Raw genomic sequence first — 22,487 nt, 5'->3', positions numbered from 1 at the left:
TTCCAATGACAAAAATTAAATACAAATATAAGTACATTTAAGTATAAAAACAAAATACACTTTTTACATTTATCTCAGTAGCTTTTCTGAACCCCTTGAAATATTGGATGACATAAAATTTCAATAAATAATAAGAAATTAAATGTCTTTAAGATTCCCAAAGCAGCTGAACCTAAAAAACCTGCATTAGCAACATCAGTACATATAAAGGACAAATGATACTGAAAGGGTAAGCTTTCAAAAGGCAACCCCAAATGCTCAATGTAATTAAATTTAATACTCTTCTGGGGGAGAAATGTGCTGTTAGAATTTCTCTTTAAAAGTTTAAAAAAGCCCCTAAACCAAATCAAACTGACCCATCAAATTGAAATATACCATATTTTCCAGTGGTCATCCAATTAGGATCAGAAACTGTAACCTGTTCCCCTTGCCCAGGTGCCAGACCAACTTGAACTTCAGCTTTCACTGTTCTTATGCTGCAGAGAGGTGCAGGATGGAAGCCATTCAAAGCCTGATGAAATGGGACTGTAAACTCCCATTTTCTGTCTGCTACTAATTTCCTATAGTTCAGATCACCTTTGAACAGAATTAAATTTGACTTCTGTAGTTCAGCATACAAGTCAGGAGCAACCTGAGCCATAGTACAATACTCATGAGGAAGAGTCCAAAACATATGATCTTGGTAAATCCATGTATGCTTTTTAAAATAGAGCTCCCAGTTAACACCACACTCAAACATGCACTTAGTATTAGCAGCTTTTAATTCTTCAAGTACCCAATTTATGTCATTTTTATTAGTATCTGAAACATACCAGGGAATACTTTTCCCATGGAAATGGATTTCAGTAGCCAGCTTAGAGGTTAACAGGAAGTCTGCCATTACCAAATCTGTAACAAGTTCAAACCCTGCATTATCCAGGACAAAATCCACTCTAATAGAAGGAAATTTCTCCTGACTCATTTTCTTTCTATTTATAAGTACTGACCAAAGGTTGTCCATATTATTCACTAAAATGAAAGGTTTCAGGTCTTCCAAAGCGGTTAATGGACTAGACATCTGGGAGCTGCTCTGACCACCAGAAAGTGACAGATCACACTTATTTCCCCATAATGAAATCTGAAAGTACAAAATAATCATTATTCATTATCTATATACAATAAAATACTTCAAAGGATACATCTTTAGTGGCAAAAAGAAATAATGGTTCCACCATACAATTCAAAGGTGATATTAACTAATCTTACATGAAAAACAATTTTGCTATGCCACAGATAATATTTCAGGTTGACTGACAGAATTTTTCACTTTAGAATGAATTATTTTGAAATCAATAAAAGACTTAGAAAAATTCAGCTAGTCAATCTACTGCTATATATGGAAAAACAAAATTTCCCCCACTTACTTGGTCTGAGCACTTATTAAGATGCTGAATAGAAACAAAGGCTAGGTAAGACTGTTAAAAGATAAGGCTTCAAATGGTATGATTTATTTCAAGAATAAAGAAAAACATGAATTCTCTATTTTTCTAATATTCTAAAAGTAAAATCAACATTTCATTTTATTAGTAAATTACTGACTTTAAAAGTATTTAAGCTTTTTTATTTTTTATTTTTAGGCAATGGGGGTTAAGTGACTTGCCCACAGTCACACAGCCAGTAAGTGTCAAGTGTCTGAGGCCGGATTTGAACTCGGGTACTCCTGAGTCCAGGGCCGGTGCTTTATCTATTGTGCCACCTAGCTGCCCCAGAAACACATTTTTAACTAGAACCTTTAATCAACTTATATTAATCAGATGTTTTCAACAAAAACCCTCATTCTTAAGAGATAAGTGAAAATTGATTAAAATAGTTTTTTAAAGGTTCAATAATGAATTGTTTTTAAATATTTCTATTTATTACTAATCCTAACTCCAACAAAAATAAAATTACATATAATGGTATTAACACTGTTTATCAATGTAGACTATTTTGATTAGGATTAATGAGTCTGCGTTTTGTTGGTTTTTTTTTTTAAAGAAAAACTCAGTTAATTTTCAATATTTAATGTATTTGTTTTGGGTTTTTTGGAGGCAATTAGGGTTAAATGATGTGCCCAGGTGTGTGACACACCTAATAACTCTGTGGCCAAATTTGAACTCAGATCCTGACTCCTGGGTTGGGCCATATAGCTGCCCCTCAATATTCAATTTAAACTCTCATGCTAATCCTTCAGGATAATTTTAGACATTAAAAATAAAAGTTCCACGGAAACTCCCTTCTCCTTTGCTCCTTGGCTTTGACTATGGAATAGTGTGGTAGTTTGGGGTTGCTAAGTAAAACTGGTATCAAAAAAATGAGAAATACTCTCCCACATATCCCACATCCCTTTGTGGATTACATCAGGCTGGGAAGAGAGCTGTGGGAATGAAGATTCGGCATGAAATAAAGGGTAAGCTTTTCTGTTTTAAAATTCCATCCTTAATTTAAAAGTATAATTTATAGGGGGGAAATGTTATATAATTTTATACAAACACTGGAGTATTCCAGCCATCCATCACCATTCCCTTACATCTTTTAATTAATTTCATATAGCTAACCTGTTTGAACAAGGAATGGAACTTTAGTTTCAGTAAAGTTGTCTGAAATCAGTTTCTGAAAGCCATAGGATTCCATAAGTAGGTTATTTTAGTATTTATGATTACAAGTTTCACACTGTCAGTAGCACAATGATCTGTTACAGATCAATTATCTCACTTCCATAGATACTCACTCAACATTTCTAGAGTTTAGTTGTATACAAAACAAAATAGCTAATTAGAGTTATATCAAATATAGGACATGAGTCAAAAAAAAGTCTGCAATCTGTAGAATCAAACCTTTTATTTCCAAAGGAAAACTTGTTGAGGTTGCATACATGAAACATTTTATTGGAAATAGGACTGAATAACTAGTTTATAGGCTGAACTTCTAGAATATATAGATAGACTAATTATGTAACAAAAGTGAAGCATAGAAGAGGAACAAGCTCAAGTACTATACTATTATGTATAAAATATAGTAAGGACCAGAGAAAGGGTAGACACCTCCTCTACAGAGGGTTTATAGGAAGACATGAGTAAGAATTATATGTTATAACAATAAATAGCGAGGTTATAATCTGCAGTGATGCATAGAATACCCACACTGATGAGATCATAGCTATTGAAGAATCTGTATCTATATATTCACATATACATACAAGCATAATTATCTGAGTAAAAATAAAAAATGAACTCCGAGATAAATGTAAAATGTATTTTGCCAAGATTACTCAATATTGCCAAGAATACTCAATATTCCATTAAGTAAATTACCACCTACAAAATTTATTTACCGATATTAGGCAGTATCTCAAAATATTTCCTATTAGCATCTTGAAATGATATTTAAATCCTTTATTTTACTTATTTAAAAAAAGTCTTTTCCCCCAAAAACTAGATTATAAGCTACTTGAAATAACAGAATAAGATTGCGAGAACCCCAATAGTTCTCTGTATTTCCTGAAAATGTCTACTTCAGTGGCTTGGATGTGGAAGGATGATAAATTTTGACTTGAAAAAGTATTCTGCTTCATATTCATACCCTTTGGTTTTTTCTTCTTGATTATTTGGTTTTTCTTTAAAATATGCTGTGCTTTCAATTTTTTGCTTGTTGGTCTCTGAACACACACTCTAGCCAAATGGACAAGAGTATACTTCCAAGAAAGTATTCAGAAGAACAATACTAACAACATTTTAAAATGTTTTAAGGGAGAAAAGGAAAAAGAGGATGACAAAGAACTATAAAAAAATTTTGTGTTTCACAGTCAAGGAAACATGTAAGTTGAATTGGTTGACTCCTAAAGGTTTACATATATGTATGTATCTATGTATGTATGAATAATTTTAAGGTATTAAGGCAGATGGTTGCTGTGACTAGCAAGGATCACTAGCTAAAGAAAAAAGTTCTAAGTTGACCTCAAAATCCATTTCCAAGTATTAAACTGAATTTTATTTCTTGAATAACTATCTTTTTTTTTTTTGTGGTGAGGCAATTGGGGTTAAGTGACTTGCCCAGGGTCACACAGCTAGTAAGCGTCAAGTGTCTGAGGCCGGATTTGAACTCATGTCCTCCTGAATCAAGGGTTGGTGCTCTATCCACTGTGCCACCTAGCTGCCCCATAACTATAATTTTTTAAAAGTCTGTATGAATGGCGTTAAATGACTGGACAAATTTAAATATATTTATGAATATGTAAAAAAAAACTTTTTACATCCATAAATGATGTATATGTGTGTGTGTGTAGACAGAGAGAATCGAGTAACATTTACCTGCAAGAGTTTAAAAAACTCATCTTTCAGTTGATGTTCATCTAGGTTTTTAATTCTTCTATTTAATTCTTCTAGGTAATTACATAAACTCATAATAGCTTCCTGTGATTCTAAGAAATTTTGGTCTTTTGATTCTTTAAATACATCAAAATCACTGATTGGTGAACTAAGTGGAAAGAAAAGAAACAGAAAATGTAAAAATAATCATGATACTCTTTTAAATAGCTGTTAATATCATCTTAGTATTTCAATAGTCAATTCTTAAACTGTAGTAAAAGCTAAGAAACATAAAGCTGCTTGAAAACTGAAATCTTTTGTAGATAATCCTAAAAACTTACTCTGTCAAATCACAGCCCTTTCCCATTATCCAACATTTTACAATATTGAATAATTTGGTGTTTTCTCCTTGTTTGTCAAGTTCTGATGAAAACTTCAAAAATCAGGAAGCACAAGAGAGTAGTAAGATAACATCTTCTTAAGATTAAAACAACAAACATTTATACAGCATTTTTAAAGTTTATGCTCTTATATTTATCCTTATCCTGTGATTGGGTATTACTGTTATTCCAATGTTACAGATAAAAAAATGAGGAAGAAAGGAGTTAATTTGATTTTGTCCAGGGTCAGAAAACTAAGTTTTCCAAGGGAAATTCAAACTCCCATCTTCCCAAGTCCAAATGCAGCACTCTCTCTACTTGGCCAATAGCTGCCTTTTCTTCATTATACAGTCAAGATTTGATTACCTATATGTAGGTAATTTAAAATTCCAAACTGGTTACTCCCATCTCATAGCCATGCTTGACATAATTTTTTTTCGTGGGCCATCTTATAACAGAATATGTAACAATAAGATTGACGTTAACCAAAGAAAACAAATAGGAAACTAAATGTGAAGGAAGAAAATGACATTTCTGAAGTACAAAGTACAAGATTTGGGGGTTATCTTCTATTCCAAATCATCCATACCGTGGGTCCCCCTTTATATTCTGGTGAGAAATTGAAAATTTATGGTGTATAAGTTGTGATAAGGAAATAATATGACTGATTTTTTTAAAACTAGCCATTGGAAGTTGTACATGTGTATTTTCCCTTCAAAGTGGTCAAATTAGGAGAAAATATACTTATTCCAACGATGTTATTGTCACTCAAAACATTTTTAGACTTACTCTTTTGGAACTGTCTTCAGAGTCTGTGGCAGTCTTTTGAATAATTTCAATGGTGGCAAATCATCATCTTTTGATGATAAAACAGATTTTTGGAAACAGCCAAAGTCCTTTTGAGCCAAGTCTGATAAATAATGCGGATTAGATCGAACATCTTGATTCTAAAATGAGGTATGACCATATGATAATGAAACTTTTCTTGTATGTCTCATAAGCTGATTCTGAAGGCAATCCCAAAAGAGGAATTCCACAATGTTTTTGGTGATGACAGTACGATTGGAATAAGTATATTAATTCCCAATGTGACTGAAGAAAAGCATCCATTTGCATGTTTAACTTCTACTCTGTTTAAAAATCAGTCTCATTAGTTTAGTCACACCTCATATTAAGAATAAACTTGGGGGGCAGCTAGGTCGCGCAGTGGATAGAGCACTGGCCCTGGATTCAGGAGGACCTGAGTTCAAATCTGGCCTCAGACACTTGACACTTACTAGCTATGCGACCCTGGGCAAGTCACTTAACTCCAATTGCCTCACCAAAAAAAAAAAGAATAAACCTGAGTTTCATTATTTTTATATAAAAAAGTCAAATCAACATCTATTATAATGCCTATAATTCAAAATAACATCATTCTTTTCAGTATCTGAAAAGTATACATTAAATGTCATAAATGACTAAGAAACTTTCAATTCTTACCTCTGACTTACAGATAAATAACTTTTACATAAGTAATGTTGGGCCATTAGGACCTGCAGAAACACTGAAAGTAAGGGTTTTTCCCCCTGAGTATTCTAGGGTCAAAATATAAACAAGTCTATCTACTCAAAAACATCCGAACTCCTACCTGTTCACTAATTACACTGTCTCCAAAAAAAAAGTCACTTTGGAACTTAAACTTCTAACCATCAGTAAGCGTATTATGTAACACAGGCTATATTACCATTTCTTTCACAGAGATTTATCATTAATACCTTTGTGTTAATAAAAGAAATGAAAGCCATATCTATGAATTAATATTCAATCTCCCTGATAACTGTTTTTATGGCTCTTTCCTACAATTTCTTAGCCTGGAGCCAACTTGGAGAAAGGAGAAACCAACGAACCATTTGGCAATATTTGTATAATTACCAAAACCCTATGCTGAAATATGAAGATCAGTCTTTTTGTTCATTCTATCAAAGAACTATGAATCAATGACACAAGATGCCTTAAAAATTGTTTTTTACATGTTCACTCAGCATTGGAGATTATTATGTCAAGTATAAGCACATGAATCTATACTAAGCATTTGCAAAATGGTTTGATGAGTAACATTGTAAGCTAAGGAACAAATTAATTATAGCCAACAAAATTTAATAATGAAGGAAAAAAGGCAGATTCCACTCAACATCTACATTCTTTGAAGTTCATGAATAAAGCTCTTTAATAACAGAAAAAGAAGAAATTCAAACATCAAAGGCAGGAATTAGGAGTATCTATGTGTGAAAAAAGTTAGACATGAGACCTGAGCGTCACTGAAATCAACAAGGTGATACAGTGGACATTCTTGGGCTTAGAACCAGAAAGACCTGAGTTTAAAACCTGCCACAGGGGCAGCTAGATGGAGCAGTGGTTAAGCACCGGCCCTGGATTCAGGAGTACCTGAGTTCAAATCCGGCCTCAGACACTTGACACTTGCTAGCTGTATGACCCTGGGCAAGTCACTTAACCCCCGTTGCCTGCCAAAACAAAACAAAACAAAAAAAACCCCAAAAAAACCCCCTGCCTCAGACACTTATTAGTTGTGTTATCATAGGCAAGTCACTTAAATGCTCTCTGCCTCAGTTTCCTCAACCGAAAAACTGAAATACCTCACAGAGTTGTTATAAGGAGCAAATGAGGTATCATGTAAATCATTTTGTAAGATGTAAATTGTTACATAAATGCTGTATTTGTTTACTTATTATGGGCCTATTATGTGCAGAGTACTATGCATGGCAGTGGGCGAGATACACATAAATAACTTATATTCTCTGCTTTCAAGAAACTTCTATTATAATAGAGGGATAATACATCAACATAGCTAAAATATACAATGACACAAGTATAACAGTTATGAAACAACATGCAATGTTAATTAAGTATGAGGGTACAGGAAATCAAAACCAAGTTGCTCTTTTCAATATGGGGAGCAGGCAATGTTGAGGAAAAGATATTCCAAACCATAGCAATAGCCTCAAGCAAAGGCACAGAGGAGAACTCAGAGAGGTGTCTGGTTTGGCTACAATGCAGATACATGAAAGAAAGTCCTCGGGGCTAAGGTTCCAAAGGAACCTTAGGTGTTGCTACTTTGTGAGGGGATGTGAAGGATAAGCAAAAAAAAAAAATTTTATTTAGAAGGCAAGAACAGTTACTGAAGACCTGTGGCCAAAGGAGTGACTAGCCAGAATCTCCATGAGACATTTTTCTGGGAAGGCAATAAAGATGGATTAGAAAGGTAAAGAGAAGGGAAGCAGAAGAATGATCTGAACCAGGGTATTGGGAGTGGGAAAAATGAACAAATGTGAGATGTCATGACTTTTAGCATTTCTTTTTTAGACTGGTTGGATTTTTAACAGTGCAATAAATATTACAAGGTAATGTACTACTCTGATGTTTTTATGAAATGAATGCTAAAACATTTTTTACCTTTAGAAAACTTACTGTTTTGCTTTTATATTTTTAAACAATTTTAAAGATTAGATTGTGAATTTGGATTTTGTGGGAAAATAAACCTTTAATATAAAATAAATGAAGTAATCAATTTTTCTTTCTTTCTTTTTTTTTTGTGAGGCAATTGGGGTTAAGTGACTTGCCCAGGGTCACACAGCTAGTAAGTGTTAAGTGTCTGAGACCAGATTTGAACTCAGATCCTCCTGACTCTAAGGCTGGTGCTCTATCCACTGCGCTATAGTAATCAATTTTTAAAAGAATTTTAAAATAGAATACCAGGCACAATCTCAAAGAAATATATCCACTTCAGTGAGACCTAGCACAATTAAAACATTTAAAACATAATTCTTAAGAAACATGGATCTGAAAACTTCCTGAAACTCACTTAATGTTCCCACTAATACAATTTAGCCAGCTAACTTTTATAGTTGTTTTAAAAACCATAAGAAATAAGATTTGGGATTGGATCTGTGGTTTCAGTGCCAAGATGAAAAAATTCTTCTACCAGTGAAGGTTCCCTGCAACTTATGTTTTAGAGATTTAATGAGAAGTGAAGTTGCCCAGGGTCACACAGACAATATGTGTTAAAAGACTGAATTTAAATCCAGGACTCCCTAGCTTCAAGGTTAGCTCTCTTTCTACTACTACTTTCAACAAAAAACATAGGGTCATAAAATACATTAAGTAACAAAGAATTTGACAAGATATTAACTTACCTTAGCATTAATGCTTCATGAACTCTACGGTACATATAACACTCTACATACAACCAAGGAGAATGAAACCAGCTTATTTTTTTATTATTTTCATTTAAAAGACTATGTTGATATTCCAGGTATTTGTTCCATATATCAGTATCAACCCAGTTATCAGTCAAGGGCAGTAATGGCTCATCAGCCTGTAGTTCATTTCTTATCTTAGAAATAAGAGAGACAGCTTTATTTTCTGCTTCAGTGCCTGCCTGGAAAAGAGAATAAAAAATACCTTTCACAAACTGTATTCATCATAAATTATATTTTTAGACATGTGAAGCTCAAAAAACAAGATTGCTTTGCAAGAGTCCTGGATTTTACAGCTGCCAAAAGCTGTTTATAGAATGAGCCATGTTCCAATCTAGAATTCCAAAGTTCAAAATCATTTCCTCTCCATACAGGTCTCATATAAATATATATAAATAAAAACTCTTCAGGAAAACCCAATACCAGATGGTAGTAATCAAGATGTTTAAATGTGTGTTCAAGACTAAGCCCAGCCTCCCTATCCCACCTCAAAGCAACGATATATGTTACAAGGTAAAAGAACAACAAAAGGAAATAAATCACTAGAAGATTAACAGAAAGACTGTACAAATAAGCAGAAAGAAAACCAAATCCAAAAAATGGATACTATGGGATAAAAGAAAACAAGGAGTGGATAAAGCATTGGCCCTGGATTCAAGAGTACCTGAGTTCAAATCCGGCCTCAGACACTTGACACTTACTAGCTGTGTGACCCTGGGCAAGTCACTTAACCCCCACTGCCCCGCCAAAAAAAAAAAGAAACCAAGGAGAAATTACTGTAAGATGATACAGACTACAATGTCAGTAACTATACCCGTAGAAGAGGATGAAATAAGGCAGAAACTTCCAAAGAGATTTAGAATTACAGTAACCACTGACATCTATATGGGATTTTAAAGTGCATAAAGCATTTTACATAAATTATCACATTTCATCTTCAAAACATACTTATGAAGTAGGGACTATGGATAAGCTTCCCATTCTGCAGATGAGGAAAACAGCTTAGAATCATTAAGTGACTTGTCAGGTTTTCCTGACTCCAAGGCCAACAGTGTCTACTATGCTACATTGTCTCTAAGAGATAAAAAAAATATGTGGTAGCTCTTAAGACTATAACTAAAATTACTAAAGGAAAAAATTCAAGAATATAAAGAATTTATAATGTTGAAAGTACAGTGGAAAATCTCAAAAAAGTAGTAGATTCTCTGAGGGGAAGAGTGGTTCAAACAGAAAAAAACCGCAGAGATGGAAAAAGAATAAAATTTTTTCAAATGGTAAAAGTGGGGAAAGACCTTTATAAACCAAAACAAAAGAATCAGATGAAGAGATTAACAAGACATTCAAAGGATTACTATTCTCCAAGGAAAAAAAAAAATGAAGAAAAAAAGAATCTTGAAAATCACATTCTAGGAAATCGTCCCAAAAAATGACAAACAAGTAACAGAAACATAAGGCAGAGCACAAAATGAGGGAGCCTTCCAGACAAAAAGAAAACAGAACCCTAATTTAACTAACTCAGAAATGGAGCTGATGAATTCTAGAGCTACTGTGTCAAAGAGAGAACTCATAAGCATCTAGGAGGAGGCAATTTACATTATCAGCAAAAACTAATTCAAATTGTGAATAAGAACAAAGAAATAGAGGCCAAAATGCAATATACTTAAAAGGAAAAGAGGAACTAGCATGTGTCCCAAAATTGTCTATCCATCAAAAAGAAGCATATTCTGTCATGAAAAAAACAAAGTTCACCCATGAAGTTTAAAAAAAAAAAAGAAAGAAATCTGAGGTGAAAACACAGTGGGCTGTACTTCTAGTCCAAGATCACAAGGAAATGACCATGGTAGGAAAAGTGCCATAGTGCTACCACTCTGACCTCAGAGAAGAATTAGGGACAGCAACCCCCAGGGTAAAAAAACAAAACAAAACAGGGATAGGCCCCAGTGGCATTCTTGATTCTCTGATCTCTGGGCAGGAGTGAAGATCCAGCCCCAGGCTCAGACCAGGACTACAGCTGCAAAGGATCAGAAGCTCACATCAGGATGAGTAGACAGTGGGGTTGCTCTGAACCTATAGGCCCTTCAAGCTAGATAACTGAGGAAGGAAGAGGATGGGATGGTACATAGGGGCAGCAACCATTTCTTGGAACTCTAAGAAGCAGCTCTGCAGCTGTGTTGCCTAGAAGAAAACAAAGACTGGAGCCAAGAAAGTTGAGAAAGGAAGTGATTAGAACATGTCTTAAATCAGATTGCATAAAGCACAATGAAAATTGGCAGTTCCCATACCAAGCTGCCCTCTATAATCCCAAAAAAACCACAGCATTCAATTCCCAGAAAAGTGGTAGGTTCTCAGATAATCCAGGACAGGGGCAAACAAAGCCATGACAGTCAGAAGTACATAGAACCAGGCCTTCAAAGTCCCAATCTGGGACCACAATAAAGATCTTTTGTGGAATTAGGAATAGCTAAGATCCAAAGTCAGAAGGGAATAACTCCAAAACATCTATATGCACGACAAGATCAATTAGGATTTTTAGAAGAAATGAAGAGTTTTAAAACAATATAATGAATGAAATGAGAGTGCTAGAGGAAAAAACTGGAAAAGAAATGAGAACTTTTAGAGGAAAAGCTCAGAAAGAAAATTAATAGCCTGCCATAAGAGTTACAAAACCTTACCCTATTAACATGCTCCTTGAAAATTAGAATGTACGAAACAGAAGTTACTCTCTCCATGAGACAAAATAATTTTTTAAAAGTTTAAATTGAAGAAAAAAAATTGTAGGCATCTTTTTAAAAAAAACTGAAATGGAAAGCATAAAGGAGAGAGAATTTAAGAATCTGTGGACTACCTGAAAGGCATAACAAAAAAAGAGACAGGATATTGTACTTCAAGAAATCATAAAAGGAAACTGCCCAAAATCATTAGAACAAGACGGCAAAGTGAAAATAGAATCCACCAATCACCTCCTGAAAGAAACCTCAAAATGAACTGAGAGCTTCCAGGACTAAAAAAAAAAAAAAAAACAACTGTAAACAAAACAACCACCACCACCACCACCCCCCACAACACTGCAAGCAGTCAGTTAAGTACCAGGTGGTCACGATCAAGATTGTTAATATTCCGGCTTTCTTCCTTTGAAAACTGCTCTACTTATCCTTTGATCACTTATCACTTAGGTATCACTTATCAGTTAGAGCCATCTCCAGTCATACTGATCTATATCTTGCCACTGGACCCAGATGGCTCTGGAGGAGTGAGGTGCTTAACCTTGCACTGCCCAGCCTCACTTAAATCTAATTCACTTGTAAGTCAAGACATTGCTTTCCTGATATCATAGGTACTCTTCAAGAATGAAGGACAAGGGGCAGCTAGGTGGCACAGTAGATAAAGCACTGGCCTTGGATTCAGGAGGACCTGAGTTCAAATCCGGCCTCAGACACTTGACATTTACTAGCTGTGTGACACTAGCTGTGTGACCCTGGGCAAGTCACTTAACCCTCACTGCCCTGCCCCCCCCCCCCAAAAAAGAATGAAGTACAAACAACGACACTTAAGGAAAGCGAAATGACTTTGGCAAGCAATGTGTGTGATGGAATAGAGTAGGGAGAGACTCAAAGCAGGAAAACCAATGAAGAGGCTGTTGAAAAAATCTGAGTGAGAGGTGATTAGAACCTGAACTAAGGTGATATCTGTGTAAGAGAGGGCTGGATATGAGAAATATTGTTTAGGTAAAAAAAAAAATTAGAAACAGTGGACATATGTGGAGAGGAATCCAGGATAAGTTTACAAGTCTGAAACAATAGAAGAATAGTAATATCTTCAAAAGAAACAAGGCAGTCTGGAAGAGGGAGGATTTAGGGGGACAGATGAGTTCAGTTTTAGATATTCTGAATTTCAGATGTCTCTGAGACATCTGGTTTGAAATGGCAATTAGGGATCTAGGACTGAAGCTTGAGAAGACTGGGGCTGGATTTTTAATTTGGGAGTCATCCACACAGAGATGGTAATTAAGCTCATAGGAGCTAATGAGGTTACCAAGAATAACCAAGAGAGAAAAGAGAAGAGGCTCAGGACAGAACCATGGGAAACATTCATTGTATAGTTACTATATCAATAGTACTATTAAAATAACTTACATAAAACATTGGTAGTTTCTATGGGGAAAAACTGTGTTCAGAGTTCCAACTTGGGATTTTCAATAAGTGTATTAGAAGGAGTAGGAAGATGATCCCCTAAGCATCTATTAGTTGTATGATCCCAGAAAAGTCCTTAACCTCTCAAAGACTGTTTTCTCATCTGAAAAATTAGGGTGTTGAACTAGAGGCCCCTAAGTTCCCTTCCAGTTCTAACTTAATGATCCTTACCATATTTAGTGACTAATAAAAGCAGCTGAAGCCTGAGAAGAGAGATACCAGAAATGAGAGAATATTAAAAGGAGGTAGAAGGATGTTCCCACCACACAGAACTCAGGTCAATACAGCTAAATCATGGGACAAATAGGCTTTTGTAGCCCAGTCTTAGAAACTAACCATCACTTATAATATTTTAATAAAAACAGACTGGTATCATCATATCAAAATGTTATTAAAAAAGAAGGCTGAAATCAAAAGACTTATTTAGTAACATTACCAGGTTCCTATTTAATGGCTAATCAAAAGATAATTATTAAACATACATCGCTTACCTCTCCATGTTTCTCAAAGAACTCATTTTTATGTTGATTTAATGCATTTATAACCTTTGTTAGGATTTGTGGTATTCGGTTTTTCATTGTAAAATATGCAAAACATCTAAAAAAGAGAGAAGTAACACATTAATGTTATTTAGTGATAATAAAATATTAACAGTAATAGATTCAGTATCCCTTAACTTATAAAATACATCTACTCTTCACAATTACTTTTCACATTATTTGCTGTCATTATTAGTATGTCAATGTATACTATTTTGAAATATAATAGTAAAATGTAATACCTAAACAGTATGCTATTCAATTTATTCCAGCATTTATCAAATGTTATATAAAAGGTACCAAGGATACAAAGATTTAAATGGAAAAAAAAAAGTCCCTGCTTTAAGACTTTAGAATCGAGTAGAACTAATCATTTTCTTACTAATATTTTAGCTAATTGTGTAAATGTATAGGAAAAGTCCATTTTGAATGACCTGTCTCCATGGTACTTTAGGGGTAACATGATGTACATATCTCCCAAACATAATCTCTATTACCCAGGGATACTGACCTAAAAAAAAATTCATTCTCCTATGTACTGGTCCCCAGTACTTTCATTCCTAGTCACTTAGCCCTAATTCTCTACCCCAAGACACTACACATCCCTATTTTTCCCTGCTTGCCCTTTCCTTTATGCCTTTTGGCTCACTCATTCAACTATTAAACTCCCTTTTATGCTCAATCTCTTCTTTTACATTCCCTACATTAACTGAAACCTGGTTTTCCCAAGGACTCTAGATGTCTGATATTCTCCAAATGCTGGCTACTCCATCTCCATCCCTCAACTTCAGGTAGAATTGGCTTCCTTCTTACTCCCCACAACAAATCCTAAACACTTGCTCTGCAACCCTCACCCAAGTCATTCAACAATTCAAGATTCTATGAAACTCTCTTCAGTAGAAATTTATTCTGGTTACAGCATCCTCCCCGATCTGCCACTCATCTATCTACCTTGGAGACACTCTTCCCTTTCTCTGAAACTCAGTCTTTTATTTTGTCTCTCTTCCATTTTTTAAAGGACTTAAATGGTTCAGGATTGCTTGGACTGTACACATCTCTTCCTCATTATTCTTTCATCCTGCTCTTTACTAATTCTGAACTTAGGTCTGATCAGTCAAAAACCAGACTCTCCACAGAGAGCTTATTCAGGAATAAAGCACAAACCAATCATTTATTTTCTGTTCAAGTATATAATCCACTCCATTCTTCTTCTTCATTTTTTTTTTTTTGCGGGGCAATGAGGGTTAAGTGACTTGTCCAGGGTCACACAACTAGTTAAGTGTCAAGTGTCTGAGGCTGGATTTAAACTCATGTCCTCTTGAATCCAGGGCCTGTGCATTATTTACTTTGCCACCTACCTGCCCCTTCTACTCCATTCTTTAAGCCATTATTTGCTAATCACTATTTCCTGCACCTATCAATTTGCTTTGTTTACATTTCAAGTTCCAAGCTGTCTTCCTCCCTCCCCACCCCTAACTACAGAAGACCACAATTTCACACACACACACATATATATACGTATATATATATATATATATATACACATATATGTGTATGTATGTAAAACTATGCTATGCATACTCTTCTATTTATCAGTTCTTTCTCTGGAGGTAGTTATTTTCTTTCATAAGTCCTTTGTAGTTGATCTGAATATTTGTAATACTTAGAATAGCTTAATTGTTCACAGTTATTCTTCAAACAATATTGTTACTATATCCAATGTTCTCTTGGTTCTGTTCATTTCACTCTTCATTATTTTGTGCAAGTCTTTCCATGTTTTTCTAAAATCCACCTAGTCATTATTTCTTACAGCACAGTAGTATTTCATCACAATCATATACCACAAGTTGTTTAGCCATCTCCAATTGATGGACATCCCCTCAATTTCTTTACCCCCACAAAGAGAGCTGCTATAAATATTTTAAAACATATATGTTCTTGGGGGCAGCTAGGTGGTGCAGTGGAAAAAGCACCAGCCCTGTATTCAGGAAGACCTGAGTTCAAATCTAGCCTGATACTTGACATTTACTAGCTGTATGACCCCGGACAAGTCACTTAACCCTCACTGCCCCGCAAAAAAACATAAAAAAAAACAATCCACACACAAACAACCCATATACATTCTCTTCCTTCTTTCCCAGGTTACCTTGGGAAACTGAGTGGTGTTGCTCGATCAAAAAGTATACAGTTTTGTAACTCTTTAGGCATAATTCCAGACTGCTCCCCAAAATGGTTGGACCCATCACTTCTTTTCTCAAAAAGTCATGATACTGAGGCATGAGTCTTCTGGATAATGTCCAAATATTTGACCTCTTTGATTTCTTCTTCCTGTACCATCTTTTCCCCTTTCTCCCCAAATCCAACTTTCTTCCTTTTGTATTAAAATCTCCAAGTATCAGAGCATATGTTAAATTATTTGTATATTTTACTTCAATCAATGAACAAGCACTTTATTTATTTATTTATTTTTCAACAAGCATTTATTAAAGACAAAGCACTGTGCTAAATGGTGGGGGATAAGAAGAAAAAAAATGAAAGTTACTGCCCTCAAGGGGCTTACATGACAAAATAAATACAAGTCAAGAGAAGGCAAATACAAAGACAGAAGGCAATCAGGCAAGACTACATGAAGAAGGTGGTACTTGAGCTGAATCTTGAAGGAAGATTAGGTTTTCTAAGTGGAAGGGGAGCAAAACTGTATTCCACACATGGGAGATAGCCAATGAAAAGGCATGGGAGATGGAGTGTCATGTGAGATAAACAGCTAAAAGGTCGGTTTGGCTGAACCACAGAGTGTATGTAAAGAAGAGTAACATATAAGGCTGGAAAGTTGGTTTGGGGGTATGATGGGTTTTAAGTACCAAACAGTACAAGTTTATATGTGAGCTTAAATATATGCTTTTCCCCCTGGATAAAATGGAAGTTATGGGCAAGGACTGTTTCATTTTTGTCTTTGCAACCACAAAGCCTCTAGAAATTCCTGTATACACACACACATACATATACACACATAAAATTCCATAATGATTGTCAATTAATATAAACTTTCAATAAAAGCAATTCATAACAAAAAAAAACCAGGAAAAACTGAGAAAGATAAAAAATAATTTGGGTGGGTAGGGACAATGAACCACTTTTTCCTCAACTAAATCACCAAGTCTAGCACTGTTTGAATCAACTGACTCGTAAATTTGTCTATGTATACTCCATTAAAAAAAATTATGCTGTAAGTATCCTCAAATGGTACTGGTTAAGGAAAACTCTTATTTCTTAATGATTTGAATACCTTATAGCCGTGTATGTGTCATTAAAACTACATAAAAAATAAAGTGGGGCATAGCATAAAAAGGCTGAAATATGGAGTCAAGAAACCTAGCTTCAAACCTGGGGTGATAGTTACTACCTTGTGACTAATACTGAGCCAGCTTAAAAATGGAATAATTATTTGTACTACCTCAGTGTTTTCCTAAAGAAAGATCTGTTAACCTTAAAGAGCTACATATGTGTGAATCATTATTCTTTTTTTTTTTTGGTGAGGTAATTGGGGTTAAGTGACTTGCCCAGGATCACACAGCTAGTTAAGTGTTAAGTGGTTGAGGCCAAATTTGAACTCAGGTCTTCCTGACTCCAGGGCCAGTGCTCTATCCACTGCGCCACCTAGCTGCCCTGTGAATCATTATTCTTAAACAATAGGAATAAGGAATAGTCATTAGTTTTGTAATGAAATAGATTATATCACAGACTTTTGCAGGGTTTATGAAAGGACAGAATAGTTTCAGTGTTAAGACAGTAGTCTCTGATGAGATTTTTGATAAAATAAATATCTTAACAGAAAGACAGTTCTATGAGATTTGGCTGTGACTATTGCTTACTATAGTTTCTCCAAAGGAGTCAAATTTCTAAGATAAGGCTGTTTCTTCAAGAGCATCTATTCATGTTTCTCTCTGGGGCAGGCCACATTGGAGAAAAGGAAACGATGAGGTACAATGAAGAGAACACTGGATGTAGACTTTGAAGACTCAGCCACTCAACCTTGAGCAAGCTCTTAACTTCAATTTTGTTCCCTAAAAACTGGAAATGGGTCATTGTCCATCTCCATGACATGAACCACCTGTAAGACCTCGATTGTATCACTAAACTGCCCTCTGCCTCATTTTCTTTATCTGTAAAATAAGTCATTGGTTGGAATGAATAATGATAATAGCTTCCCTGACAAAAGAGCATGGGGTCCCCTTCTAGGTCTACAACTACAATAATATTTCATAGGATATTGTGGATAAGATTAGGAAAACTAAAGTAGCAGTAGGCCTCCACCAGTGGCGGAAGACCATGGATCAGTGCCTTGAAGAGCCACAGGCCACAGTGTGGCTGTGCAATCCGATACAGGAGCCACAGCTCCTGAGTGACTTATAACCGGTAACTGCCACATTCCGTGTTGTATCTACCCCATGAGGAGTAGCTGGAGTGTCCTCTCCAAGGTGCTGGCCTGGGTGGATCAATATGGAAAACAAGCTGCTGCCCACGTAGCAGGTTTTCACTCTCCGCAACATTGGTGGATCCAAAGGAGAGGCAGAGCCAATACAGTTTGGCACCAGTGCCGCCACCACAGGAGTTGCCAGAGAGATGTGATGTCCAACATCCAACTGCCTAAGGGACTCTGACTCCTGATTTTTCCTCAGGGTTATCTCCCGAAGCCTTTCCCATTGATGGGTATAGCCACAAGGCATCGGAGGTTTAAAAGCAGGGTTTCCTTCCCCTAGGTGGGTTGCTTGCCTAGGCTAACGAGCCCCACCTGCCTGAAGTGACTGGTTTTAAGGTGCCAGTGGCATGCTGGGGTGGGAGTGGGGATAAGCTCCCACTCTCTATAAAATGCTCCAATGGTATGTGTCTCAAATAGCCTCTGATAACGGAAGCCCAACTCCTGGCCTTCTCGTGGCAGAACTGTTTCCACTAACAGGAGAAGGGGGGTGAAGGTGAGTCACTGGAAACTAAAGTACTATGTAAATAACTGACACTTTGAAAATGAATGAGATATTTTTGACCTTTAAGTCTAAACAAACACCTATCACATTATGTTTGCTCTTTCAAAGTTCTGAAAAAAATTAAAAACTTTTTGAAAAGGTAGGAATTATGAATACAATAAGTGTATATGACTGATCCAACCTTTCAGAGAAAAGATCAAATGTTATATTTTAAATGCTTTGTAAAAACTTAAGACACTATATAAATGTTTACCATTATTATTTCTAAAGGAACATATTATTTTATAGCAAGAAGGAACTTCACAAATTATTTAATCTAATCCCCTCATTTTCAAACTGAGATCTAAAGAGGTTGTCGGTCAATAAATATTAAGCTATGTGCCAGGCACTGTGCTAAGCACTGGGATACAAAAAGAGGCCTCAAGTTCCCAATCTAAGGAGGGGGGACCATAAGATATATACAGGATGAATAGGGAATAATTAAAAGAGGGAAGGCATTAGGATTAAGAGGAGTTGAGAAAGGTTTTCTGTAGAAGATGGGATTTTGCTTGGGAAAACAGTAGGCAGCCTGAGAAAATGCCCAGCCCAAGAGATGGGAATGTCTGGGAGAAAGATGTTGTGTAGTTAAGACTGAAAACTGGGAAGCCTAGAAGTGGTAGATTAGAAAGAAGGGCTTTCAACACCAGAGGATTTTACATCTGATCCCAAAGGCATAGGGAGCCACTGGAATTTGTTGGGGATGCAGGGTTGGAGGGGAACAACATGGAGGATCTGTGATTTAAGGAGAATGGGCTGGAGTACGGAGGGGCTTGAGGCAGGCAACACCCCTCAGCAGGCTATTCCAAGAATACAGACTTTAAATTGATTGTTGACTTGCCCAAGGACACACAGCTATGTGGGTGGTAGAGCCAGAACTAGAATCCAAGTCTCCTCTAAATTTACCTCTAATTTTCTTTTCCTACATAGCACTGTTATCTTAGGAACTTACAAAGTTCTACTAAGGGAAAAGTGGTCTTCTAAAACAAGAAAACGGTTCTAAAACGCTCTAACCTAAGTCGAGGGGGAGAAAACTTCTCAAAAGAACCACTGAGGTCCTGGGAAGCTTGTGCCTTGCCCAAAGTCACACAGGGTATTGTATTATAAGGTGTATTGGGGCCAGCTCACGGCAGCTCCATTTGTGCTCGGGCACCAAAGGAGAGGGGGCGCCCTTCCCGAGACGAGGGGCCTCCGCTCAAGAACGCCCGGCCCCCGCGGCACCTCGTGCCGCCTTCCCTCAGTTACTGGCTCAGCTCTGCTCTAGTTTAAGGCCCCGACCTATTAATGGGCAAGGGCAGGAGGGGACTACGAGAAGAGAGAGGAAAGATAAACGAACCCTTCGTCTTTGGCCGACATTTGGGGCGGAAGCACGTCCATTCCGATTCCTAGGCCACGGACCTCAGTTAAACTTCTCTCTTTGACACAGAAGGTGAGTACACTGAAGGAAAGAGGAGGAAGAAAAGTAGGTGACGACGAACCACGTCACCACGGCCGCGCCGTCAAACGCCCTCTCCACCCCACCCCCCTCGCCCATATATACAACGCGCTTACTTTTGAACAAACAAACTTTATTCAACCTCGCCTCACCCGGCAGTCGGACCCCAGCAAGGCGCAGGCTCCGAGTCCCAAACAGAGACCGTGGAGGGGGCGGGGCGGAATGAGAAGGGGGAAAAGCTGTCACATGAGCAGCACGCGCGCTACGTGCGTGCGCAGGTATGAAGGTCAGCTGGCCGAGCCAGGTATGGAGGCTAGATGGCTCGGATCTCCGTTTCAGTGGTAGGAGGTTCCGGGTTAACGTTGCTGCCGCAGCGAACGGAAGTTTGTAGCCGCTGGCGTTGCCGTCTTCTCCCCTTCTAGTGGAGGTCAAAAACGCCCCACCCCCGGCCGTCTCCGCCCCTCTCCGGGCTGTCTTTTCTCCCCGCACCGCCAGGTGGGGGTGGTTGGCCTCTCCTTCCCCTGCTCCCGGGTCACGTGGGCTATCCCCTCCCCAGCTGACCTAAGAGATTCTACGAATGTTTGGATACTTCCGAGATCCCCGAAGCCCCCGGGGATCAAAGGAGAAATAAGTTTCCTTCCTTGCCAGTGGAATTGACACATCTGCTTGAGGAGGTAAGACGTGGGGTCTCGGGGAGAACTTGGGCCAAACAAACCTTCATCGTTAAGTGATTTGCCCAGGGTCATCCAGTAAATGGAAGAGCTGAGATTTCAACTCTTTTCCTAGAATCATCGCCTGAGAGTTTTTGTTGTTGTTTAGTCGTTTCAGTCCCGTCCGACCCTTCGTGACCCCATGTGGGGTTTTCTTGGCAGAGATCCTGCAGTGGTCTGTCATTTCCTTCTCCAGCTCATTTGACAGATGAGGAGACTGGTGTAGACAGGTGTCACACAGTAAGTGTCTGATTTGTACTCAGAAAGATGAGTCTTCCCGACTCCACTACTTCCCACCTTAGAGTGGGGACATTTCTTTTATATTAAATTTAGTGAGGTGTCGAAGTGGCTAGAGCCTTACACCTAGAGTTCAAAACTAGTTTTAGACACTCACTAGCTGTGTGATCCGGAGCAAATCACTTAACTGCTCTCTGAGTTTTCCCATCTCCAAAATGGGGATAATAATAGCACCCCCAACTCCCAAGGTTACAAGGATAAAATGAAATAATAATTGTAAAGTACTTTTCAAAATTTACAGCACTATAGCAATTATGTGTCAGACTCTGGTAGCCTAGTGAAGCCTTTAGAACCCTTCACTGAATATTTTTTTTCACAATTCATAATTGAAGGAAATGCTCAGCTCCATTTAAAGATTGTTAAAAAAAAAAGACGTATTTTTTCCTATCAGGGTTCACAAACCCCTTGAAATCTATCCATGGCCCCACCACCAGTTAAGGACCCCTACCTTAGAGGGCAGATAGCCTGATGCCTTCATTTACAGATAAGGAAACTTGACCCAAAGAGGTCAAAGCAAGTAGCAGAAGAAGGATTGGAACTCAAAGGTCCTCACTCCAAGTCTTGTGCTCTTTTTATAGTGTCAAATCCATCACTCTTTACATCACCGTAAAGAAATAGTTACTACAAGAAACTCTGGGCACAAGTGATATCCCCTTAAAGAATGAAGCTTATAATACCTGTGTAAAAGAATCTGCCTGGTGCTCTAGTCACTTTCAGCTTTTGAGCCCCATAGCTCTAACAAAACAAACAAACAAAAATTAAAAATAATGAAGACAAATGAGACATCCAGAAAAAAGGACATTAAATTCATTTTAACAAATTTTGTTCCATAATTTCAACCTTAGCAAGAGCACTAATAAAGTGCACTAATTTTTCAGCTCTACAAACATTAAGTTTATGTGAAAGGTCCTGTAGGAAAAAGAAATCAAATACTCCCTGCCCTTGAGTAACTTACATTTCTACCGATGGATAGGTTATAACATATGCATAGAAGAGTAAATCCCAGATGCTTTCAGGTGGGCATATGGGGAGATTGGAATCAGAAAAGAACTACTCTTGAAGGTGGCACCACATCTGAAGTTGAAAGAAGCCAAGATTAAATTAAAGGAACACCCATCAATTGGGGAATGGCTAAACAAGCTGTGGTATATAATAGTGATGGAATATTATTGTGCTATAAGAAAAGACAAACAGGATGATTTCAAAATGGCCTGGAAAGACTTGTATGAACTGATGTTTAGTGAAATGAGCAGAACCTAGAGAATGTTGTGCACAGAGACAGCAATTTTGTTTGATGAAGAACTGTGAATGACAACAATTCTCAACAATACAGTAAT

At 37.1% G+C, this 22,487-nt stretch overlaps 2 protein-coding genes across 4 annotated transcripts in view; one reads left to right on the top strand and one right to left on the bottom strand.

The window, feature by feature from the left end:
• Positions 1-208: 208 nt before the first annotated feature.
• On the bottom strand, positions 209-20,387 carry LOC122754252 (damage-control phosphatase ARMT1-like). Of its 3 annotated transcripts, XM_044002506.1 has the most exons (6): positions 20,260-20,387; positions 20,045-20,146; positions 13,643-13,748; positions 8,899-9,143; positions 4,329-4,494; positions 209-1,117 (listed from the first exon to the last, which is right to left on the bottom strand). In XM_044002506.1, the coding sequence occupies exons 2-6, from the start codon at positions 20,083-20,085 to the stop codon at positions 347-349; spliced, it is 1,329 nt and encodes a 442-aa protein (XP_043858441.1). In that variant the 5' UTR covers positions 20,086-20,146; positions 20,260-20,387; the 3' UTR covers positions 209-346. The 3 variants fall into 3 exon arrangements, with proteins under 3 accessions (XP_043858441.1, XP_043858440.1, XP_043858439.1); XM_044002505.1 differs by lacking the exon at positions 20,260-20,387 and having other exon boundaries at positions 20,045-20,203; XM_044002504.1 differs by lacking the exons at positions 20,045-20,146; positions 20,260-20,387 and adding an exon at positions 15,837-16,860.
• A 51-nt stretch (positions 20,388-20,438) lies between these two features.
• RMND1 (required for meiotic nuclear division 1 homolog) overlaps positions 20,439-22,487 on the top strand; it is a 51,354-nt gene continuing 49,305 nt past the window's right edge. Inside the window, exon 1 of the mRNA XM_044002507.1 lies at positions 20,439-20,817. The gene's annotated coding sequence lies outside the window, so the exon portion shown is untranslated. The remainder of the gene's footprint in view (positions 20,818-22,487) is intronic.

The sequence above is a fragment of the Dromiciops gliroides genome, chromosome 4 (genome assembly GCF_019393635.1).
Source record: "Dromiciops gliroides isolate mDroGli1 chromosome 4, mDroGli1.pri, whole genome shotgun sequence".
Classification (NCBI taxonomy): Eukaryota; Metazoa; Chordata; class Mammalia; order Microbiotheria; family Microbiotheriidae; genus Dromiciops; species Dromiciops gliroides.
This window is presented reverse-complemented; position numbering and strand designations above follow the sequence as displayed.